A 24,339-nucleotide genomic window follows, 5' to 3' on the forward strand; every position below is an offset into this window, starting at 1 on the left:
GGTCAGATGACACACACACTGACTCACACCAGCTGGACAGATGACACACACACTGACTCACACCACCTGGTTAGATGACAGATGACACGCACACTGACTCACACCAGCTGGTCAGATGACAGATGACACCCACACTGACTCACACCAGCTGGTCAGTTAACAGTTGACAGATGACACGCACACGGACTCACACCAGCTGGACAGATGACAGATGACACGCACACTGACTCACACCAGCTGGTCAGATGACAGATGACACGCACACTGACTCACACCAGCTGGACACATGATAGTTGACAGATGACATGCACACTGACTCACACCAGCTGGTCAGATGACAGATGACATGCACACTGACTCACACCAGCTGGTCAGATGACAGATGACACGCACACTGACTCACACCAGCTGGTCAGTTAACAGTTGACAGATGACACGCACACTGACTCAAACCAGCTGGACAGATGATAGTTGACAGATGACATGCACACTGACTCACACCAGCTGGTCAGATGACAGATGACACGCACACTGACTCACACCAGCTGGTCAGTTAACAGTTGACAGATGACACGCACACTGACTCACACCAGCTGGACAGATGATAGTTGACAGATGACATGCACACTGACTCACACCAGCTGGTCAGATGACAGATGACATGCACACTGACTCACACCAGCTGGTCAGTTAACAGTTGACAGATGACACGCACACTGACTCAACACCAGCTGGACAGATGACAGATGACATGCACACTGACTCACACCAGCTGGTCAGATGACAGATGACACGCACACTGACTCACACCAGCTGGTCAGATGACACGCACACTGACTCACACCAGCTGGACAGATGACACACACACTGACTCACACCAGCTGGTCAGATGACAGATGACACGCACACTGACTCAACACCAGCTGGACAGATGACAGATGACACGCACACTGACTCACACCAGCTGGTCAGATGACAGATGACACCCACACTGACTCACACCAGCTGGTCAAATGACAGATGACACGCACACTGACTCACACCAGCTGGTCAGTTGACAGTTGACACGCACACTGACTTACACCAGCTGGTCAGATGACACCCACACTGACTCACACCAGCTGGTCAGTTGACAGATGACACGAACACTGACTCACACCAGCTTGACAGATGACACGCACACTGACTCACACCAGCTGGACGGATGACAGATGACACGCACACTGACTCACACCAGCTGGACAGATGACAGATGACACGCACACGACTCACACCAACTGGACAGATGACAGATGACACGCACACTGACTCACATCAGCTGGTCAGATGACAGATGACACGCACACTGACTCACATCAGCTGGTCAGTTGACAGTTGACAGATGACACGCACACTGACTCACACCAGCTGGTCAGTTGACAGATGACACGCACACTGACTCACACCAGCTGGTCAGATGACAGATGACACATGACACGCACACTGACTCACACCAGCTGGTCAGTTGACAGTTGACACGCACACTGACTCACACCAGCTGGTCAGATGACACGCACACTGACTCACACCAGCTGGTCAGATGACAGATGACACACACACTGACTCACACCAGCTGGTCAGATGACAGATGACACGCACACTGACTCACACCAGCTGGACAGATGACAGATGACACGCACACTGACTCACACCAGCTGGTCAGTTGACAGATGACACCCACACTGACTCACACCAGCTGGTCAGATGACAGATGACACGCACACTGACTCACACCAGCTGGTCAGATGACACGCACACTGACTCACACCAGCTGGTCAGATGACACGCACACTGACTCACACCAGCTGGTCAGATGACAGATGACACACACACTGACTCACACCAGCTGGTCAGATGACAGATGACATGCACACTGACTCACACCAGCTGGTCGGATGACAGATGACACGCACACTGACTCACACCATCTGGTCAGTTGACAGATGACAGATGACACGCACACTGACTCCCACCAGCTGGTCAGTTGACAGATGACAGATGACATGCACACTGACTCACGCCAGCTGGTCAGTTGACAGATGCCAGATGACACGCACACTGACTGTCGCTGTCATGAAGACCAAGGCACACAATTTCCAGGCACTATCACTTCATTGGCACTCCTCTTCGGCTTGCTGACAGATAGACAGTGTCATTGAAAAAAAAAATCCTATTTTTTTTCTGTATTCTCCAACAATTCCATTGTTTTCATTAAGAAAAGAAAAGAATTTCCAGGTTTTTCTCTGTTCTCCAACAATTCCATTGATAGTATTACCACATTGCATAAATTCCTTTAGTTAAAATATAGATAGAATAAGAGAGGCATGGCCTTCAAGAAAAAAAGAAAAGAAAAAAAGGCCTGAATACAGATTAGAACCCAGCATGTTCAGGTGGGAAGAAATTGTCTTAGTCACTGCACCGTTAAGGATCTTTCAATGACGTCCAAAAACTAACATTTAAGCATGCTTTTTTTAGCGCAATAAATCAGTTGCAGTATTTGAAGTGATAATGGTGTTTAAATCATGTTATTTTTGTGTATCTTGGGCATTTAAGAATTCTTTAAAGTCCGTGGTAAAGGAGATGTTGCCATCGCCTTAGTCACACTGCAACATTTAGCCGTTTTCTCTGGATGTAGATAGATGTACAAGTTTAGTTACACTCGCCATTGAAAGTACAACACAGTTGATTCAATTTCTCTTGTATGTTCATTCTAGTTAACTGATTATCCACTTTAAAATATTCATATGCAGTAAACACGTCGATGATGTAGTCTGTGTCACGGTGTGTATTCTGTCCAGAATTTGTATTTCTTTCCTTTTAATTGCGAACAAGAAAAACGAGGCCACACCGTTTTCTTCCCAAGCACTGCCTACTCTACAGCAACTGGGATGCGGTAATATGGTGTTTTCGGAATCCTGGAAACAGCCTCAACGAAATAAATCATTAATGATACGGGAAACACGGTTTAATTCAGGAGACTTACAACTTATCTAACATAGACTCACAGTGTCCACCTGTACATTTTGCCTCGTATTCTCTATGTAGAAAACGTGTATGTATAGTTTGCTTTGCCAAAGTGCAGTGCATGTTGATTTGTGGTTATTTATTATTTGGTTTTGTTAACTAGGTTGTAGTAGGAAATGTGATTACTGCTATGACCTACGTGTAAACTGCCCTGTACATTATTTGGAAGGCATGTATGTGTATCAAGCAAGCATTACACAATTCCAGAACTGGCAAAAAAAATGTATGGTTGTGTATGTGAAGGAGAGAGAGAGAGAGATACTGGAGTAAACATACAGTTGCAATCACTTGGAACAAAAGAATGTTCAAGAAAAAAAAGCATGCATTCATGTACACACATGTGCGCGCACACACACACACACACCCTACTTTGCTCACACTTCCTGTCGCTGCAAACAATTCCACCACAAAAAAAAAAGACAAGACTGAACCATCAGGGTCTTTCTCAGTACACACAGCAAGACCTGTTTATTTATTTGTTGTTTTGTTATTTTAGATGTTTGTGTTTTTTCCCCTTTCTCCTGGGTTCACCCCCCCCCCTCCCAACCACTCCCCACCCCAACCCCCCCACCCCTCTCCCCACACCCCTCACAGTTACGACGCCACACGCAGCACGGAAGAGACCAGGGTGATGGCAGAGGGGCAGGCGGCGCACTACGAAGACCCAGTGCCTCTCCACACCAACACCCTGCCCCCCCTGCCGCTGTCTGAGGAGGAGAGCAAGGACCAGCAGGAGGAGAAGAGGAAGGAGAAGAAGGAGAAACGGCGCCGGAAGAAGGAGAAGCGCCAGCGCTCAGCCAAGAAAGAGGGGGGTGATGAGGGCCGTGAGGAGTCGGAGAGCGAGTTCTCCAGGACGGAGTCACTGGAGAAAACCCTGGAGAAGAACGTGGTGCCAGTGGAGGATGAGCCCTCCGAAGTGGTGGCCTGAGGTGAGAGCACACCTCTCCCTGTGTTGTTCTGGGCTGTGCTGGGAAGTTGGTAGGTTGGTAGGTAGGTAGGTGGCCTGAGGTGAGAGCACACCTCTCCCTGTGTTGTTCTGGGCTGTGCTGGGAAGTTGGTAGGTTGGTAGGTAGGTAGGTGGCCTGAGGTGAGAGCACACCTCTCCTTGCGTTGTGAGATTTGTTGGGAAATAGGTTTGTTGTTAGTTAGGCAGGCAGAAAGAAGGAATGACTCCAAATATCTCAACAACTGTTGCACTTCTTCACTCAAAGCTCTGCAGGGAAAAGGAAATGGCTGGCATGAAGACGTTCTTGTAACACTGGCCATGACTGCAGGTCTTGTAACATTGGCCATGACTGCAGGTCTTGTAACACTGGCCATGACTGCAGGTCTTGTAACATTGGCCATGGCAGCAGTTCTTGTAACACTGGCCATGACTGCAGGTCTTGTAACATTGGCCATGACTGCAGGTCTTGTAACATTGGCCATGGCTGCACGTCTTGTAACACTGGCCATGACTGCAGGTCTTGTAACATTGGCCATGACTGCAGGTCTTGTAACATTGGCCATGACTGCAGGTCATGTAACATTGGCCATGGCAGCAGTTCTTGTAACATTGGCCATGGCTGCATGTCTTGTAACATTGGCCATGGCTGCATGTCTTGTAACATTGGCCATGGCAGCAGTTCTTGTAACATTGGCCATGGCTGCAGTTCTTGTAACATTGGCCATGACTGCACGTCTTGTAACATTGGCCATGGCAGCAGTTCTTGTAACATTGGCCATGGCTGCACGTCTTGTAACATTGGCCATGGCAGCAGTTCTTGTAACATTGGCCATGACTGCACGTCTTGTAACATTGGCCATGACTGCACATCTTGTAACATTGGCCATGGCAGCAGTTCTTGTAACATTGGCCATGGCTGCACGTCTTGTAACATTGGCCATGGCAGCAGTTCTTGTAACATTGGCCATGGCTGCAGTTCTTGTAACACTGGCCATGGCAGCAGTTCTTGTGACATTGGCCATGGCTGCACGTCTTGTAACATTGGCCATGACTGCAGTTCTTGTAACATTGGCCATGGCTGCACGTCTTGTAACATTGGCCATGGCTGCAGTTCTTGTAACATTGGCCATGGCTGCACGTCTTGTAACACTAGCCGTGGCTACAGTTCTTGTAACATTGGCCATGGCTGCACGTCTTGTAACATTGGCCATGACTGCAGTTCTTGTAACATTGGCCATGGCTGCACGTCTTGTAACACTAGCCGTGGCTACAGTTCTTGTAACATTGGCCATGGCTGCACGTCTTGTAACATTGGCCATGGCTGCAGTTTTTGTAACATTAGCAATGGCTGCACATCTTGCCACATTAGCTAGCGAAGAGAAATAGTTGTGGGTTTGTGGGTCACACTCTGACTGCACCATGTGGTAAAAAATCTTTTGGAGGAAACCAAGAAACAGGCAGCTTTGTCTGTTTCAAATCAACAACTATTGATGGTTAATATGTTTGGTTGTCATAGTGTTATGCTTGTTGGTTATTTTATGATATTATTTCAAGAACTTGTGTTGAGGCTTACTGTTCAACAGCCTTTTGGTAAAACAAGAAAAGTTTCGTTTTGCTGTTGAACTGTTTTTCTAAACACTTTATCTATGTGCAGTGCATGGAAATGTGCACGAATACACTTTCGTAAACACACACAGGTGTATGGATTATTGGTGTAGCAAAGGGATATATAAATAATTAGTGCACAGAAATGTGCATGCATACACTTTCATCAACACACACAGGTGTATGGACTATTAGTGCAGCAAAGGGATGTTTGAATAATGGGAGAAGCATTTATTGACATGTATACATTGCTCGTTTAACATATACATGAAGAATAAGTCTGCTGTTAAGAATGGGATTCTGCATTGACCAGTTTGAAGATGACTTTCCCCAGCTTTTTTCACTGGGCCATTGCCTTTGATTTCTGCTGACGTTGTGAAGCACTTCCTTGATCAAATGGGTCCACGTTGGATGTTTTGTTAATCTGTTTCTGTTGACATTGTGAAGCATTTCATTGATCAAATGGGTCCACGTTGGATATTTTGTTAATCTGTTTCTGCTGACGTTGTGAAGCATTTCATTGATCAAATGGGTCCACGTTGGATGTTTTGTTAATCTGTTTCTGCTGACGTTGTGAAGCATTTCATTGATCAAATGGGTCCATGTTGGATGTTTTGTTAATCTGTCCAGTTTGGGAGAGGAGTAGGAAAGGAGACAGGGTGGGGAAGTGAAGGAAGGAGACAGGGTGGGGAAGTGAAGGAAGGAAGGAGACAGACAGGGTGGGGAAGTGAAGGAAGGAAGGAGACAGGGTGGGGAAGTGAAGGAAGGAAGGAGACAGGGTGGACAGGGTGGGGAAGTGAAGGAAGGAGACAGACAGGGTGGGGAAGTGAAGGAAGGAGACAGACAGGGTGGGGAAGTGAAGGAAGGAAGGAGACAGGGTGGGGAAGTGAAGGAAGGAGACAGACAGGGTGGGGAAGTGAAGGAAGGAAGGAGACAGGGTGGACAGGGTGGGGAAGTGAAGGAAGGAAGGAGACAGACAGGGTGGGGAAGTGAAGGAAGGAGACAGGGTGGTGAAGTGAAGGAAGGAGGGAGACAGACAGGGTGGGGAAGTGAAGGAAGGAGACAGGGTGGTGAAGTGAAGGAAGGAGACAGGGTGGTGAAGTGAAGGAAGGAAGGAGACAGACAGGGTGGGGAAGTGAAGGAAGGAGACAGGGTGGTGAAGTGAAGGAAGGAAGGAGACAGACAGGGTGGGGAAGTGAAGGAAGGAGACAGGGTGGACAGGGTGGGGAAGTGAAGGAAGGAGACAGACAGGGTGGGGAAGTGAAGGAAGGAGACAGACAGGGTGGGGAAGTGAAGGAAGGAAGGAGACAGGGTGGACAGGGTGGGGAAGTGAAGGAAGGAGACAGACAGGGTGGGGAAGTGAAGGAAGGAGACAGACAGGGTGGGGAAGTGAAGGAAGGAGACAGACAGGGTGGGGAAGTGAAGGAAGGAAGGAGACAGGGTGGACAGGGTGGGGAAGTGAAGGAAGGAGGGATGCCCTTTTACATTTTGCTCTGTACTGAATACATTACAAAAAGAAGGGAAAAAAAACCTTAACACCCCTGTTGCCTTGAACTCTCCACATGCAGCTCAACTATTGTTCATGTTTTGTTTTGTCAGTTCCTGTTCAGCTCAACTATTGTTCATGTTTTGTTTTGTCAGTTCCTGTTCAGCTCAACTATTGGTCATGTTTCGTTTTGTCAGTTCCTGTTCAGCTCAACTATTGGTCATGTTTTGTTTTGTCAGTTCCTGTTCAAAGTCCTTTTCCTGTCCCATGATCCACCTGTTAGTTTCCTCCACTGTTGGTCATGTTTTGTTTTGTCAGTGCTTTGTTCTGTCAGTTCCTGTCCCATGATCTACCTGTTTCCTCCACTGTTGGTCATGTTTTGTTCTGTCAGTTCCTGTCCCATGATCCACCTGTTTCCTCCACTGTTGGTCATGCTTTGTTCTGTCAGTTCCTGTCCCATGATCTACCTGTTTCCTCCACTGTTGGTCATGCTGTGTTCTGTCAGTTCCTGTCCCATGATCTACCTGTTTCCTCCACTGTTGGTCATGTTTTGTTCTGTCAGTTCCTGTCCCATGATCCACCTGTTTCCTCCACTGTTGGTCATGCTGTGTTCTGTCAGTTCCTGTCCCATGATCTACCTGTTTCCTCCACTGTTGGTCATGTTTTGTTCTGTCAGTTCCTGTTCCATGATCCACCTGTTTCCTCCACTGTTGGTCATGCTTTGTTCTGTCAGTTCCTGTCCCATGATCCACCTGTTACGTTTCCTCCACTGTTGGTCATGTTTTGTTCTGTCAGTTCCTGTCCCATGATCCACCTGTTTCCTCCACTGTTGGTCATGCTTTGTTCTGTCAGTTCCTGTCCCATGATCCACCTGTTTCCTCCACTGTTGGTCATGTTTTGTTTTGTCAGTTCCTGTTCCATGATCCACCTGTTTCCTCCACTGTTGGTCATGCTTTGTTTTGTCAGTTCCTGTCCCATGATCCACCTGTTTCCTCCACTGTTGGTCATGCTTTGTTTTGTCAGTTCCTGTCCCATGATCCACCTGTTTCCTCCACTGTTGGTCATGCTTTGTTCTGTCAGTTCCTGTCCCATGATCTACCTGTTACGTTTCCTCCACTGTTGGTCATGCTTTGTTCTGTCAGTTCCTGTCCCATGATCCACCTGTTTCCTCCACTGTTGGTCATGCTTTGTTCTGTCAGTTCCTGTCCCATGATCTACCTGTTACGTTTCCTCCACTGTTGGTCATGCTTTGTTCTGTCAGTTCCTGTCCCATGATCCACCTGTTTCCTCCACTGTTGGTCATGCTTTGTTTTGTCAGTTCCTGTCCCATGATCCACCTGTTTCCTCCACTGTTGGTCATGCTTTGTTCTGTCAGTTCCTGTCCCATGATCCACCTGTTTCCTCCACTGTTGGTCATGCTTTGTTCTGTCAGTTCCTGTCCCATGATCTGCCTGTTATGTTTCATGTTGTTTGTATTGTCACTCAGAGATGTCAACTTCTGCCTCTGTTGTAATTGTGAGAGTTTTGTTGATGGGCTATTTCTTGTTTGCTTCTGTCCTGCAGGCTTTGTACCACCACATCCCCTATCTTACAGAAAATAACAACAAAAAAACAAAACATCCAAGATACTTTTCTTTGATGAGACTGATATATATCTTGACATTGTTTCCTGTTTGTTTTTGTAAGATACTTTTCTTTGATGAGACCAGCAGATATCTTGACGTTGTTTTCTGTTTGTTTTTGTAAGGTAACTCAACATGTGTCTTGAATGGTTCCATAATCTGAAAGGGATTCTAACCGAGACATAACATGTCGAAAATTCAAGCTATTTTCTGTCTTGTGTACGTGCATGACCCTTGACATGAGAACAGCAGTAGGTTCAGAAGTAGGATTCTCTTCTTTCTTTTTCCAGCATCAGTATTATGTTGCCTTTGCTACACGACACCCATCCTGTGTGCATTTTTTCATTTACTGTTTACTGAGGTTCACGGCTGTCGGGACACCGGGCTATGAAAAGAATACACCATCAGGTGATTACCACCATCCAGCTAACCAGTTCACTACATAACCAGATACAGGAAAATAAAGATAGAGAATGAATCAGAACCGTGTCTTTTTCCCCCACATGGCAGATAAAGACAAAATGTATCAGAACCATGTCTTTTCCTCCCTCATGACAAATAAAGATAGAATGAATCAGAACCATGTCTTTTTTCCCCTCATGACAAATAAAGATAGAATGAATCAGAACCATGTCTTTTTTCCCCCCTCATGACAAAGATTGAATCAGAACCATGTCTTTTTTCCCCTCATGACAAAGATAGAGAATGTATCAGAACCATGTCTTTTTCCCCCTCATGGCAAATAAAGATAGAATGAATCAGAACCATGTCTTTTTTCCCCTCATGACAAATAAAGATAGAATGAATCAGAACCATGTCTTTTTTCCCCCCTCATGACAAAGATTGAATCAGAACCATGTCTTTTTTCCCCTCATGACAAAGATAGAGAATGTATCAGAACCATGTCTTTTTCCCCCTCATGGCAAATAAAGATAGAATGAATCAGAACCATGTCTTTTTTCCCCTCATGACAAAGATAGAGAATGTATCAGAACCATGTCTTTTTCCCCCTCATGGCAAATAAAGATAGAATGAATCAGAACCATGTCTTTTTTCCCCTCATTTCCCCTCATGACAAAGATAGAGAATGTATCAGAACCATGTCTTTTTCCCCCTCATGGCAAATAAAGATAGAATGAATCAGAACCATGTCTTTTTTCCCCTCATGGCAAATAAAGATAGAGAATGAATCAGAACCATGTCTTTTTTTCCCCTCATGGCAAATAAAGATAGAATGAATCAGAACCATGTCTTTCCCCTCACGACAAAGATAGAGAATGTATCAGAACCATGTCTTTTTCCCCCTCATGGCAAATAAAGATAGAATGAATCAGAACCATGTCTTTTTTCCCTCATGACAAAGGAAAGGCACTCTCTAACAGTCTGTTCACAAGTGAAGTATTTTCACACTGCTGTGTGTTTTACAAGATTTGCTTTTCTACTGTCTGTTTCAGACATGTTTTGTTGTTGTTGCTTCTTTTAAACATTGATATGCATTCAGGGGTCCTGTTCTTTTTGTATATATGTTTTATATGCACTTTAGTCTGATTCTGTGATATAGAATGTCATGTGATATGAACTGAATCTGAAATATGCTTTTTTTAAAAAAATGTTTTATTGTTGCACCTTTCTTTCTTTTTTCTGTTACTTTTTTTTTTTTTTTTACAGTAAAATGAGCTGACATGGAGTCTGAAAAGCAGGTGTTGATTGACAATTGAACTGCACTTGTGGTGTGGGTTGAGGATGCACCCAAGTGTCATGGAAACCTTGATTCTGATTCTGTTGTTGACCACATGACTTTGATTAATGTTCAGTTGATGGGTACAACAGCTGAGTGGTTAAAGCTGACTTTCAGTTTGAGAGTCCCAGGTTTGAATCCTGTCTTGGCACCTGGGGGGCTAAGGTGGAGATTTTGTACATACACACACACATCAAATACTGAACCCCTTGGTGTACATACACACACACATCAAATACTGAACCCCTTGGTGTACATACACACACACATCAAATACTGAACCCTTTGGTGTACATACACACACACAAATACTGAACCCCTTGGTGTACATACACACACACATCAAATACTGAACCCCTTGGTGTACATACACACACACATCAAATACTGAACCCCTTGGTGTACATACACACACACATCAAATACTGAACCCTTTGGTGTACATACACACACACAAATACTGAACCCCTTGGTGTACATACACACGCACATCAAATACTGAACCCCTTGGTGTACATACACACACACATCAAATACTGAACCCCTTGGTGTACATACACACACACATCAAATACTGAACCCCTTGGTGTACATACACACACACATCAAATACTGAACCCCTTGGTGTACATACACACACACATCAATTACTGAACCCCTTGGTGTACATACACACACACATCAAATACTGAACCCCTTGGTGTACATACACACACACATCCAATACACACAACAAAGATCCTGTAATATATGTCATCATTTGGTAGGTTATGAAAACAACGTACCCGGGCATGCACACCCCTGAAAACAGATTATGACTGCTAACATGGTGGGGTTTCAATGATCATACTTGTAAAGTTGTAAAGCTTACTTGTGCACGTATGAGTGAATGTGGGAATGGCTGCCCATGAACGACGAAGAAGATGATTAATGTACAGCTGATCAGAAGACAGCATCCTGCAGAAGACGAGATCCTTAAAAAATGCTGGAGATGGATCAGCCACATGTTCTGCAAGCCTGCATCCAGTGTCACAAGGCAGCTCTCAGGGCGAACCAGGTGGGGAAAAGGAGACAAGGCCACCCAAGACACACAGGAAGTAGACACCCAGAGTACAGGGCCACACCATGACCAGGAAGGAGACACCCAGAGTACAGGGCCACACCATGACCAGGAAGGAGACACCCAGAGTACAGGGCCACACCATGACCAGGAAGGAGACACCCAGAGTACAGGGCCACACCATGACCAGGAAGGAGACACCCAGAGTACAGGGCCGTGTCATGACCAGGAAGGAGACACCCAGAGTACAGGGCCACACCATGACCAGGAAGGAGACACCCAGAGTACAGGGCCACACCATGACCAGGAAGTAGACACCCAGAGTACAGTGTCACACCATGACCAGGAAGGAGACACCCAGAGTACAGGGCAGTGCCATGACCAGGAAGGAGACACCCAGAGTACAGGGCCACACCATGACCATGAAGGAGACACCCAGAGTACAAGGCCACACCATGACCATGAAGGAGACACCCAGAGTACAAGGCCACACCATGACCATGAAGGAGACACCCAGAGTACAGGGCAGTGCCATGACCAGGAAGGAGACACCCAGAGTACAGGGCCACACCATGACCAGGAAGGAGACACCCAGAGTACAGGGCCACACCATGACCAGGAAGGAGACACCCAGAGTACAGGGCAGTGCCATGACCATGAAGGAGACACGCAGAGTACAGGGCCACACCATGACCAGGAAGGAGACACCCAGAGTACAGGGCCACACCATGACCAGGAAGTAGACACCCAGAGTACAGGGCCACACCATGACCAGGAAGGAGACACCCAGAGTACAGGGCCACACCATGACCAGGAAGGAGACACCCAGAGTACAGGGCCACACCATGACCATGAAGGAGACACCCAGAGTACAAGGCCACACCATGACCATGAAGGAGACACCAAGAGTACAGGGCAGTGCCATGACCATGAAGGAGACACCCAGAGTACAGGGCCACACCATGACCATGAAGGAGACACCAAGAGTACAGGGCAGTGCCATGACCATGAAGGAGACACCCAGAGTACAGGGCAGTGCCATGACCATGAAGGAGACACCCAGAGTACAGGGCCACACCATGACCATGAAGGAGACACCAAGAGTACAGGGCCACACCATGACCATGAAGGAGACACCAAGAGTACAGGGCCACACCATGACCAGGAAGGAGACACCCAGAGTACAGTGTACGATGGCTGGAGGGTGCTGGTTAGCCGCCTGTGTCCTGGACAGGGCAAGAGATCTTAGATGAGGTGAGAGCTGATCCAAATGGTGACAGTGTAGCTATCGATCAGCATCTGGCCCTGTGCAGGTGGCAGCAGTTCTGTTGGAGAGAACAGACCAGCAGCAAGATGATGATGATATGGATTCTTACACAGGTACTTGTACAGATACTTATACAGCGCTCATCCTCCATCAGAGACCAACTAAGCGCTTTACAAAGACAGTCATTTGTACAACAGGCTGCCTACCTGGGGACAGCAGACTGACGGTTGCCACTGGGCAAACATTTGTTTCGTGCATCATTCAGGTTTCAGTTACGCACACGAACACTCACACACACATGTAACATTTTTACGTGTACAACCGTTTTGTTTATTTACCCCCACATGTAAGCAGCCAAACTCCATTTTCAGGGATGTGCATGCTGGGTATGTCCTTGTTTCTATAGCCCACCAAACGATGACATGGATTATTGCATCTTTTTGTGCATATTTGATCTGCGTGCGTATACACGCAGACAACAGACAATACTAATTTATAAAAATATATAAAGATCATCGTAAAGTGTGGTCTTCACAAAGTTTTGTCCTCTGACAAATTTATCTGATAGCTGCACAATTATTATTTTGTGTGTGTGTGTGTGTGTGTGTACACTCAATGCCTGACTTGTGCTTTGGGTTATGCTGTTGTTTGGCATGTGCCTAGCAGATGTGATAGTGTATATGGATTTGTTATTGTCCAAACACTGACGCCTCCTTAAGAAAGTGAAGTGAAAAACTTGTCCCTCCTGACTTGTGGCATGGAAACCTGAGGTACAGCAGCAGTGTTCTGGTGAGGAATCAGCTGAGGTTTTCCTGAAATTTATCTTCATTACGTGTTAAAATCAAAATAAGTGCCTCAGCTTTCTCTTCTATTACGTGTTAAAATCAAAATAAGTGCCTCAGCTTTCTCTTCTATTACCTGTTAAAATCAAAATAAGTGCCTGAGCTTTTTTTTCCATTACCTATGTTAAGAATAAAAAGTGCCAGAGCTTTTCTCTTCTATTACCTGTTAAAATCAAAATAAGTGCTGGAGCTTTTCTCTTCCATTACCTGTAAAAATTAAAATAAGTGCCTAAGATTTTCTCTTATATTACCTGTTAAAAACAAAATAAGTGCCTAAGATTTTCTCTTCTATTACCTGTTAAAAATAAAATAAGTGCCAGAGCTTTTCTCTTCCATTACCCGTTAAAATCAAAGTAAGTGCTGGAGCTTTCTCTTCCATTACCTGTTAAAAATTAAATAAGTGCCTGAGCTTTTCTCTTCTATTACCTGTTAAAAATTAAATAAGTGCCTGAGCTTTTCTCTTCTATTACCTGTTAAAAATTAAAATAAGTGCCGGAGCTTTTCTTTTCCATTACCTGTTAAAAATTAAAATAAGTGCCGGAGCTTTTCTCTTCCATTACCTGTTAAAAATTAAAATAAGTGCCGGAGCTTTTCTCTTCCATTACCTGTAAAAATTAAAATAAGTGCCTAAGATTTTCTCTTATATTACCTGTTAAAAACAAAATAAGTGCCTAAGATTTTCTCTTCTATTACCTGTTAAAAATAAAATAAGTGCCAGAGCTTTTCTCTTCCATTACCTGTTAAAATCAAAGTAAGTGCTGGAGCTTTCTCTTCCATTACCTGTTAAAAATTAAATAAGTGCCTGAGCTTTTCTCTTCTATTACCTTTTAAAAATTAAATAAGTGCCTGAGCTTTTCTCTTCTATTACCTGTTAAAAATTAAATAAGTGCCTGAGCTTTTCTCTTCTATTACCTGTTAAAAATTAAATAAGTGCCTGAGCTTTTCTCTTCTATTACCTGTTAAAAATTAAAATAAGTGCCGGAGCTTTTCTTTTCCATTACCTGTTAAAAATTAAAATAAGTGCCGGAGCTTTTCTCTTCCATTACCTGTTAAAAATTAAAATAAGTGCCGGAGCTTTTCTCTTCCATTACCTGTAAAAATTAAAATAAGTGCCTAAGATTTTCTCTTATATTACCTGTTAAAAACAAAATAAGTGCCTAAGATTTTCTCTTCTATTACCTGTTAAAAATAAAATAAGTGCCAGAGCTTTTCTCTTCCATTACCCGTTAAAATCAAAGTAAGTGCTGGAGCTTTCTCTTCCATTACCTGTTAAAAATTAAATAAGTGCCTGAGCTTTTCTCTTCTATTACCTGTTAAAAATTAAATAAGTGCCTGAGCTTTTCTCTTCTATTACCTTTTAAAAATTAAATAAGTGCCTGAGCTTTTCTCTTCTATTACCTGTTAAAAATTAAATAAGTGCCTGAGCTTTTCTCTTCTATTACCTGTTAAAAATTAAATAACTTAATAAGTGCCTCAGCTTTTCTCTTCCATTACCTGTTAAAAACAAAACGAGTGCCTCAGCTTTCTCTTCAATTACCCATTAAAAACAAAATAAGTGCAATGTGTACACTTTCTGAAATTTGACAGTTTGTTATTGGTAATATTTTACAGATGTTTGCAAAGTCAACCCCATCTATAATTCACAAACTCAAACCCCCCCCCACCCCCACCCTAAAAAAAAAGAGAAATAAAAAGTTATCTGAAAATTTATTACTTCACATCTACATCTATCAATTAAAGAAAAAACCAAAACAAAAAAAACCAAAACAAAACAGAGAGAGGGTCGAAGAGGGAAGGAGAAGGATAATACTTAACTGTGGGAGGTGTTAAATGTGGTAGGTTTTTTTTCTTTTTTAACCTGAATGCACATCTTTCAAAAGTCAGCATGGTTTTTGTAATACAAAACAAAAACATATCAACAGAAGTATGAAATGGAGACTTTGTTTTATTTCATAATTCTTTCTTGGCATTCACACACATTAAAGACACAACTTCTGAGATCTATTACAACTCATTCACTCAGCTACACAGTGTTTCACACCTCTTCCTCTCTTGCAATCCTCCAATGGCATCACACATCATTAGAAAAAACAAACACTGCTAGCTTCACAAGTGTCCACCTCCAATGGCACCACACATTAAAAAACAAACACTGCTAGCTTCACAAGTGTCCATCTTCAATGGCATCACACATCATTAATTAAAAAACAAACACTGCTAGCTTCACAAGTGTCCATCTCCAATGGCATCACACATCATTAATTAAAAATCATTAATTAAAAAACAAACACTGCTAGCTTCACAAGTGTCCACTCCCTCACCCTCACCCAAACCCTCCCTTCTATCTTGTCTGTCTGTTACCTGCTGGAGTAGTGCCAATCAAAATGTGTGTGTGAGTTCTCTCTGGGTTCAAGTCATTTCACTGGAAGTGAAGTGAGATGAGGCAAGGGGAAAACCTGCTGGGGAGGGTAAAGGTTACTGTCAGCATGTGTGTGTGTGTGTTTTCCAGTTTCAGAAAATGTCTATTGAAAAAGTCTGGTACTGAGCAATGTAAATACCGGTTACTGGGTGAAGTTCTGTTACAAAAACCAAAACCTGGAAAAGAAGCATTTCTTCTTCTCACTGATGTACTGTCTGCTGACCACATGGTGATTCAGACAAAAGCAGCAATGCACAGTCACTGTACAATACATCAAAAATAAATGGACAAGGTCTTGGCAGAGACTATAAAATAATTTGGGAATCTGAGGCTATCTGGAAAAAAAACAAAACAAAACAAACAAAAAACTGAAAAAAGAAGAAAAAAAGATGAATAAATGAACAACAATGAGAAAGAAAAAAAGAGAGCAAAAACAACAAAACAAAAAACCACCTGCAAACAGAGATGAATAAATAAACCCAATGTTTCAACAATTTCAGAAATAAGTAGAATATATACATATTTATCAGCTCTGATTTGCCACAAGCAGTTAGGCTTTTCAGGTCAGTGTAACTGCTGCATTTTAAGTTCAAACAGTTTTCATGCCCTTTTCTTCTCTGTCACCCTACTTTCCATCCCCATTTTATCTTCCTTGATTCATGTGTGAAGCACTGCAGTGTGTGTGTGTGTGTGTGTGTGTGTGTGTGTGTGTGTGTGTGATTTAACAGAAGAAAAAAAGGAGAGGAGAAAAAACACAAGAGCTAAGGACTTACTCATTTATTCATGTGCCATTTCACCTTGAGCCAACAAAATTAAGAATCAAAAACGAAGAAAATAGTAAATAAGGGGATTGTTGATATTCTCACCACCACAAAACCCCATATTAAGTTTGACAAAGACCCAATGCTGTTTCTCATTTCTCTTGCTCCTACAAGCATTTTCAATCGATGACACAATGAACTTGCCATGAATTTCCATTAGAAGTCACTTTAGTTTGAAACTAATGCCGGTCAGTAGGCCAAGGATGATACTCGAGAGTTTGCCACCACTGCCAGTCAATATGACACCACTGACAGTCACTACGCAAGGTTGATACTTTCAGTCAGACACCACTACCAGTCACTACGCCAAGGTTGATACTTTGAGTCAGATACCACTGACACTCACTACAACAAAGTGATGAAAACTGAATGCAAGATGTGAACTCTTTCTGGCCTGTCCACTGACACCATGACCAAGACTGTTGATGTTTCGAGTCCTGCTGACTGCAAAGGGCCATACCAGACTGTTGTTTACAGTCCTGCTGACTGCAAGGGCCATACCAGACTGTTGATGTTTACAGTCCTGCTGACTGCAAGGGCCATACCAGACTGTTGATGTTTACAGTCCTGCTGACTGCAAGGGCCATACCAGACTGATGTTTAGAGTCCTGCTGACTGCAAAGGGCCATACCAGACTGTTGTTTACAGTCCTGCTGACTGCAAAGGGCCATACCAGACTGTTGTTTACAGTCCTGCTGACTGCAAGGGCCATACCAGACTGTTGATGTTTACAGTCCTGCTGACTGCAAAGGGCCATACCAGACTGATGTTTACAGTCCAGCTGACTGCAAAGGGCCATACCAGACTGTTGATGTTTACAGTCCTGCTGACTGCAAGGGCCATACCAGACTGTTGATGTTTACAGTCCTGCTGACTGCAAGGGCCATACCAGACTGATGTTTAGAGTCCTGCTGACTGCAAAGGGCCATACCAGACTGTTGTTTACAGTCCTGCTGACTGCAAGGGCCATACCAGACTGATGTTTACAGTCCTGCTGACTGCAAAGGCCATACCAGACTGATGTTTACAGTCCTGCTGACTGCAAAGGCCATACCAGACTGATGTTTACAGTCCAGCTGACTGCAAAGGGCCATACCAGACTGATGTTTACAGTCCTGCTGACTGCAAAGGCCATACCAGACTGTTGTTTACAGTCCTGCTGACTGCAAGGGCCATACCAGACTGATGTTTATAGTCCTGCTGACTGCAAAGGGCCATACCAGACTGTTGATGTTTACAGTCCTGCTGACTGCAAGGGCCATACCAGACTGATGTTTAGAGTCCTGCTGACTGCAAGGGCCATACCAGACTGTTGTTTGCAGTCCTGCTGACTGCAAGGGCCATACCAGACTGTTGTTTACAGTCCTGCTGACTGCAAGGGCCATACCAGACTGATGTTTACAGTCCTGGTGACTGCAAAGGGCCATACCAGACTGTTGTTTACAGTCCTGCTGACTGCAAGGGCCATACCAGACTGTTGTTTACAGTCCTGCTGACTGCAAAGGGCCATACCAGACTGATGTTTACAGTCCAGCTGACTGCAAAGGGCCATACCAGACTGATGTTTATAGTCCTGCTGACTGCAAAGGGCCATACCAGACTGATGTTTACAGTCCTGCTGACTGCAAAGGGCCATACCAGACTGATGTTTACAGTCCAGCTGACTGCAAAGGACCATACCAGACTGATGTTTACAGTCCTGCTGACTGCAAAGGGCCATACCAGACTGATGTTTACAGTCCTGCTGACTGCAAAGGGCCATACCAGACTGATGTTTACAGTCCTGCTGACTGCAAAGGGCCATACCAGACTGTTGATGTTTACAGTCCTGCTGACTGCAAAGGACCATCCCAGACTGTTGATGTTTACAGTCCTGCTGACTGCAAAGGGCCATACCAGACTGTTGATGTTTACAGTCCTGCTGACTGCAAGGGCCATACCAGACTGTTGATGTTTACAGTCCTGCTGACTGCAAAGGGCCATACCAGACTGTTGATGTTTACAGTCCTGCTGACTGCAAAGGGCCATACCAGACTGTTGTTTACAGTCCTGCTGACTGCAAAGGGCCATACCAGACTGTTGTTTACAGTCCTGCTGACTGCAAAGGGCCATACCAGACTGTTGTTTACAGTCCTGCTGACTGCAAAGGGCCATACCAGACGTTTACAGTCAAGCCAACTGCACAGGGCCATACCAGGACTGCCTAACCACACAAATGTCTAACCACATTAAATGCAATACTGTAACATATAGAAACAAAATCAGATAAACCTACAAAACACAGTTCATGAAACTATTTTAACCATTCAGCTCATCAGGGCAAATAACATCAGGCCATGCTGAGGACGTCAGCCACTCTGCTTAATTTATCATCCCAAGATTACCAAAAATTGTAAAGAAAGGAAAAAACAATGCTTTAAAGCCAAACAAAAAATGCATAAAAAAAGCCCATATGGGCAAGAAACTGCAGAATGGGCAGCTAGTGCTCGTACCAGTGTTTACAACTGAACTACCTAGTCACCAGAGCAAAACAGCACAGTACTTCACGGACTGTGGAAATGAGCTAAAAAAAAAGGTGTCAAGGCTTGTTCATAAATAGAAAGGAGTATGGACTGGCAAGGCAGAAATAGACAACAGTGAAGGAAGAAAAAAGGAGACAACAGTGAAGGAGACAACAGTGAAGGAAGAAAAAGGAGACAACAGTGAAGGAGACAACAGTGAAGGAAGAAAAAAGGATGAAGGAAGAAAAAGGAGACAACAGTGAAGGAGACAACAGTGAAGGAAGAAAAAAGGAGAAAGGCAGAAAAAAGGAGACAACAGTGAAGGAAGAAAAAAGGAGAAAGGCAGAAAAAAGGAGACAACAGTGAAGGAAGAAAAAAGGAGACAACAGGAAGAGAAAAGAGACAACAGGAGGAGACGAACAGTGAAGGAAGAAAAAAGGAGAAAGGAAGAAAAGGAGACAACAGTGAAGGAGACAACAGTGAAGGAAGAAAAAGGAGACAACAGTGAAGGAGACAACAGTGAAGAAAAAAGGAGACAACAGTGAAGGAGACAACAGTGAAGGAGACAACAGTGAAGGAAGAAAAAGGAGACAACAGTGAAGGAAGAAAAAGGAGACAACAGTGAAGGAGACAACAGTGAAGGAAGAAAAAAGAGACAACAGTGAAGGGGAAAAAGAGGCAGAAATAAAGACAGCAGTAGAAAAGAGGAAATTTCCAGCACAGAATGTCCAGAAGGCGGGGATGCTATTTATACTGAAAGACCCACTGGCATCCCACAAGGGGACCCAGCCTTTAGACCTCTTACCCTGCTTGTAATATCGGTATATGTGGTCACTGGAAAGGTCACAATCACAACCACTACTCCACCATGTTTAATTATCAATATCATACAGCTTGAAGATGCCAACATTAAACTACTATTTCACACACACACATATAGACAAACAAGATTGAATGATTACACAGACTGACCTTGACATGTGTCAGAGTAATGAAAGAAAATTAACCACAAGAATCAAAGAAAAACAAAACAAAGCAAAAAACCCACATAACTTAGAAAAAAGAATAGACAAAAAGAAGACATGTTAAGAAGAAGAATAACCAAAATTACCTTCCAACTTGTTTGCATAAACCCCTGTGAAATTCCTAACCTATACATTTTGATTTTACATGAAACTTATGCTTAAATCTTTATTCTTTTTTTCCCTTAAAAAAAAAACTTTTATAACTTCAATACAATTACAAACTGAAGTTTTGACACAAATGACAGTGTTGTTCATGTATCCAATATAGTGTTATTGTACCTGGCACAATTCTGTAGAAAAAGCTTTGATAGGTAAAGAAACGCACAGATAACAACAAAAAAACAACACATATGGGTGGCACTGCCCCTCCCAGAGACCAGTCCACCATTCACACCATGTGACGTGCCCTTCCCAGAGACCAGTCCACCATTCACACCATGTGACGTGCCCTTCCCAGAGACCAGTCCACACAATGTGACGTGCCCTTCCCAGAGACCAGTCCACCATTCACACCATGTGATGTGCCCTTCCCAGATACCAGTCCACCATTCACACCATGTGACGTGCCCCTCCCAGAGACCATTTCAACATTCACACCATGTGACGTGCCCCTCCCAGAGACCAGTCCACACCATGTGACGTGCCCTTCTCAGGGAGACCAGTCCATCATTCACACCATGTGGCGTGCCCTTCCCATGGAGACCAGTCCACACCATGTGACGTGCCCTTCCCATGGAGACCAGTCCACACCATGTGACGTGCCCTTCTCAGGGAGACCAGTCCACACAATGTGACGTGCCCTTCTCAGGGAGACCAGTCCACACCATGTGACGTGCCCTTCTCAGGGAGACCAGTCCACACCATGTGACGTGCCCTTCTCAGGGAGACCAGTCCACACAATGTGACGTGCCCCACACCATGTGACGTGCCCTTCTCAGGGAGACCAGTCCACACAATGTGACGTGCCCCGCACCATGTGACGTGCCCTTCTCAGGGAGACCAGTCCACACCATGTGACGTGCCCTTCTCAAGGAGACCAGTCCACACCATGTGACGTGCCCTTCTCAGGGAGACCAGTCCATCATTCACACAGAACAATATGGACAAAAAACCAACAAAGCAAAATACAATAACCCACCCTTTCAAAATCAGCCTTCCGACTGGCATTCCAAGTTCCCAGCTTCGGCGTTATCAACATTCTGTCCACGTTCTCACACTGGAGTGAAGTCTCAGTAGTGGGCTGCGCTGAGTTTTATTATTCTGTCAGTCATGGACTCAACAAAACGGTGTTTGACAAGAGTGGCTTGACACAGTTTCGTTAGCACCGAAAAATTTAAGGTACTACTGTGACCAAAGTGAGAAAAAACAACAACCAACCACCAATAACTAAGCTAAACAAAAAAAGCAAGAAGAAAAAAACAAATACAAAAAGACAAAAAAAAAAACCTTGGATTGTTTGTAGAAATCTGAAAATATCTGTTGCTCTGTAGCTAGTGAGCATTTTCAAGAGCCCGCAACAGACACACTTTAACAGCAGGCAGACATGACTAGAATCTGGGGTCTACACAGGTCACAAACATAAATTTGCGATCCTCATAATTGATATTTGTTAATTTTTTTTTTTTTTAAAGCAACAAAAAGAAAACCAAAAAAGACCCCCAGTTCTTTCTCTCACCAAACTCAAACTATCCAACTGTGGTTCATTCATGTTTTAGGGAACACACACACACACATTCAATACAATTCCAAACAGCACTCACATTGCTGAACGGTTAACCTACCCACAGCACAATGTAACCGTCTCTGTTTCAATCAGATGTAACAGACTGCTCATGTGTGTTCAAACTACATTCTTTTCTGTCAAGACACATACAAAAAGCCTGTTGCTTCTGAAAAAAAAACCCCACAAAAACCCCCAGTAAACTGGCCAGATGACAACTTGTGAATCAATGGAAACAACCGGTCTTAAAAGTTGAAGAAGCAAAGAGAAAACAAAACTTTCTTCTAAAGTGAACCTGTAAATGATACATGCAGTCAGCTTGACATGGCAGCTTGACATGAAGATGGATAGATTCACTGAAAGAAAATGGCAAGAGGAAAAAAACAACAACAGATACCCAAATTACTCTGCAAAACAAAGCTTGCCACAAAACTGATAAAGAAAAAAAAGCTGTAAAGATGCTTAAATATTTCTCAGATAATGTGATAAGAACGATTTTTCTCTTTTTCTTTTTTTACAGAAAGACTGTAAAATACATTTCTATGTCATGATATGCAGCATCCAAATTTGAAGAAATGTGTATATAAAAAACATCTATTCACACACATACAGTATTATCATCAGTATTACCAGTACTACTGCACCCCCCCCCCCCCCCCCCCCACACTGAACCCATACTCCCTCCCAAGTAAAAAAAATCTAAATGCCTGCCATCTATCCCACACGGATTGCATAACTGCAGCATGGTGACATGCAGAATCACTGCCTCTCTCACACTCCATCAATATACACCAGGTCACTCAGCAATACATATCTGAACACTGGCAACGTTTTCATCATTCACAATGCTTGGTAAAAGTAAAACAATACCTCCCCCCCTCCAACACCACCCCCACCCCTCCCCTCCCAAACAAAAATATAAGAACAAGAGGCAAAGCCTTCAAGACTCACTTGTGCTTTGCGCTTTATCCAATGAAGGAATCATGAGGAGAAATACAACAGAGATTAAAAAAATCGTTAAAAAGTGTTCTGTATTAAATATGATATATGAAACAGGCTTGGGAGAAAAAAAAGAAGAAAAAAAAAAGGCCTGCGAACAGGATCAAACATTGCATGTTCAGTTCCGAAGCAAGCAGACTAATCCCTACTGCTGTGGCACATATGGTGTCATTTGACTAAATTTAATATTCAAAGCAATGCAATGTTATTGTTTTCTTCTTTGTGTGTCAAAAAGACATGGTTGGATTGGACATAATAATGCCATTTAAATCATATTTTTTGTATGTTTTATTATATCTCGATTATTCTTTTATTTTGGCAGTAAAGGAGATGTTGCCATCGCTTCAAGCACATCGCAACACATGGTAGATCCCTAGATCTGCACGAACCAGTCTACAACGGGATGAAAGAAATGATCAATTCAATTTTTCTTTTACGTTCATTTCAGTTAAACCAGTGTCTACTTTAGAAGATTTGTATGCAGTCAACACATTGATGGTGTTGTTAGTATCACTGTATAAGTTATGCCCAGATTTTGTATTTCTTTCCTTTTAATTGTGAAAAGAAAAACAAGGTCATATCGTCTTCTTAACAAACACAACCTACCTTCCAGCAACTCAGTGGGAAGCGGTTTTTAGAATTTTCGGATTTCGGAACTAATCTCAACGAAATAAACCATTAACAATCTGGAAATACGGCTTAATTCTGGAAACTTACAACCTATTATTAGTATGACAGTGAAATTTTTTTTTCATTCTATGTTTAAGCTAAATTTGGTATTGGCTGACAGAGTATTTCCAGAGAAAATGGCAATGTTAAAGTTTACCACGGACACAAAGACATACATGCATACAGACACACACACAGACAAGTGAACACCAGGTTATAACACAGACTTACTCTGTTCACACAAGCGAGTCAAAAAGGGTGGAGGGCAAAAGCAAATCACCAAACTGTCACTCTATTTTTCAGCTGAAAGAAATCACCACCAACATGTGAACACATCATCTTGAACACAAGACACACGTATGTCTGTAAATACAGAGTGGAAGGAAAGGAAGGATTCAAGGGAATGTGGAAGATTGACAACAAATATATCTACAGATAAACCACATCACTTTCCTTTAGGTAAGACAACGCTACCCATACATGGAACTTGGACAATACTATCACCCCCCCACTTTACCTCCCCTATCCCCTTGCAAGCTAATCTTTTTTTCTGTCA

The 24,339-nt window shown here is 43.5% G+C and overlaps 1 protein-coding gene across 4 annotated transcripts in view; it reads left to right on the forward strand.

The window, feature by feature from the left end:
* The window catches only part of LOC143291323 (uncharacterized), a 66,735-nt gene that overhangs the window by 38,651 nt on the left and 3,745 nt on the right, over positions 1 to 24,339 (forward strand). Inside the window, exons 8-9 of one of the 4 annotated variants that reach the window (XM_076601193.1) lie at positions 3,658 to 3,992; positions 10,391 to 10,527. In XM_076601193.1, coding sequence (XP_076457308.1) covers positions 3,658 to 3,991 — 334 coding nt within the window. In that variant the 3' untranslated portion in view covers position 3,992; positions 10,391 to 10,527. Of the gene's footprint in view, positions 1 to 3,657; positions 4,781 to 10,390; positions 10,528 to 24,339 lie in introns of those variants that run through there. The other 3 variants (XM_076601194.1, XM_076601195.1, XM_076601192.1) reach the window with 3 other exon arrangements.

This window comes from Babylonia areolata, chromosome 16 (genome assembly GCF_041734735.1).
Source record: "Babylonia areolata isolate BAREFJ2019XMU chromosome 16, ASM4173473v1, whole genome shotgun sequence".
In the NCBI taxonomy this organism is placed as follows: domain Eukaryota; kingdom Metazoa; phylum Mollusca; class Gastropoda; order Neogastropoda; family Buccinidae; genus Babylonia; species Babylonia areolata.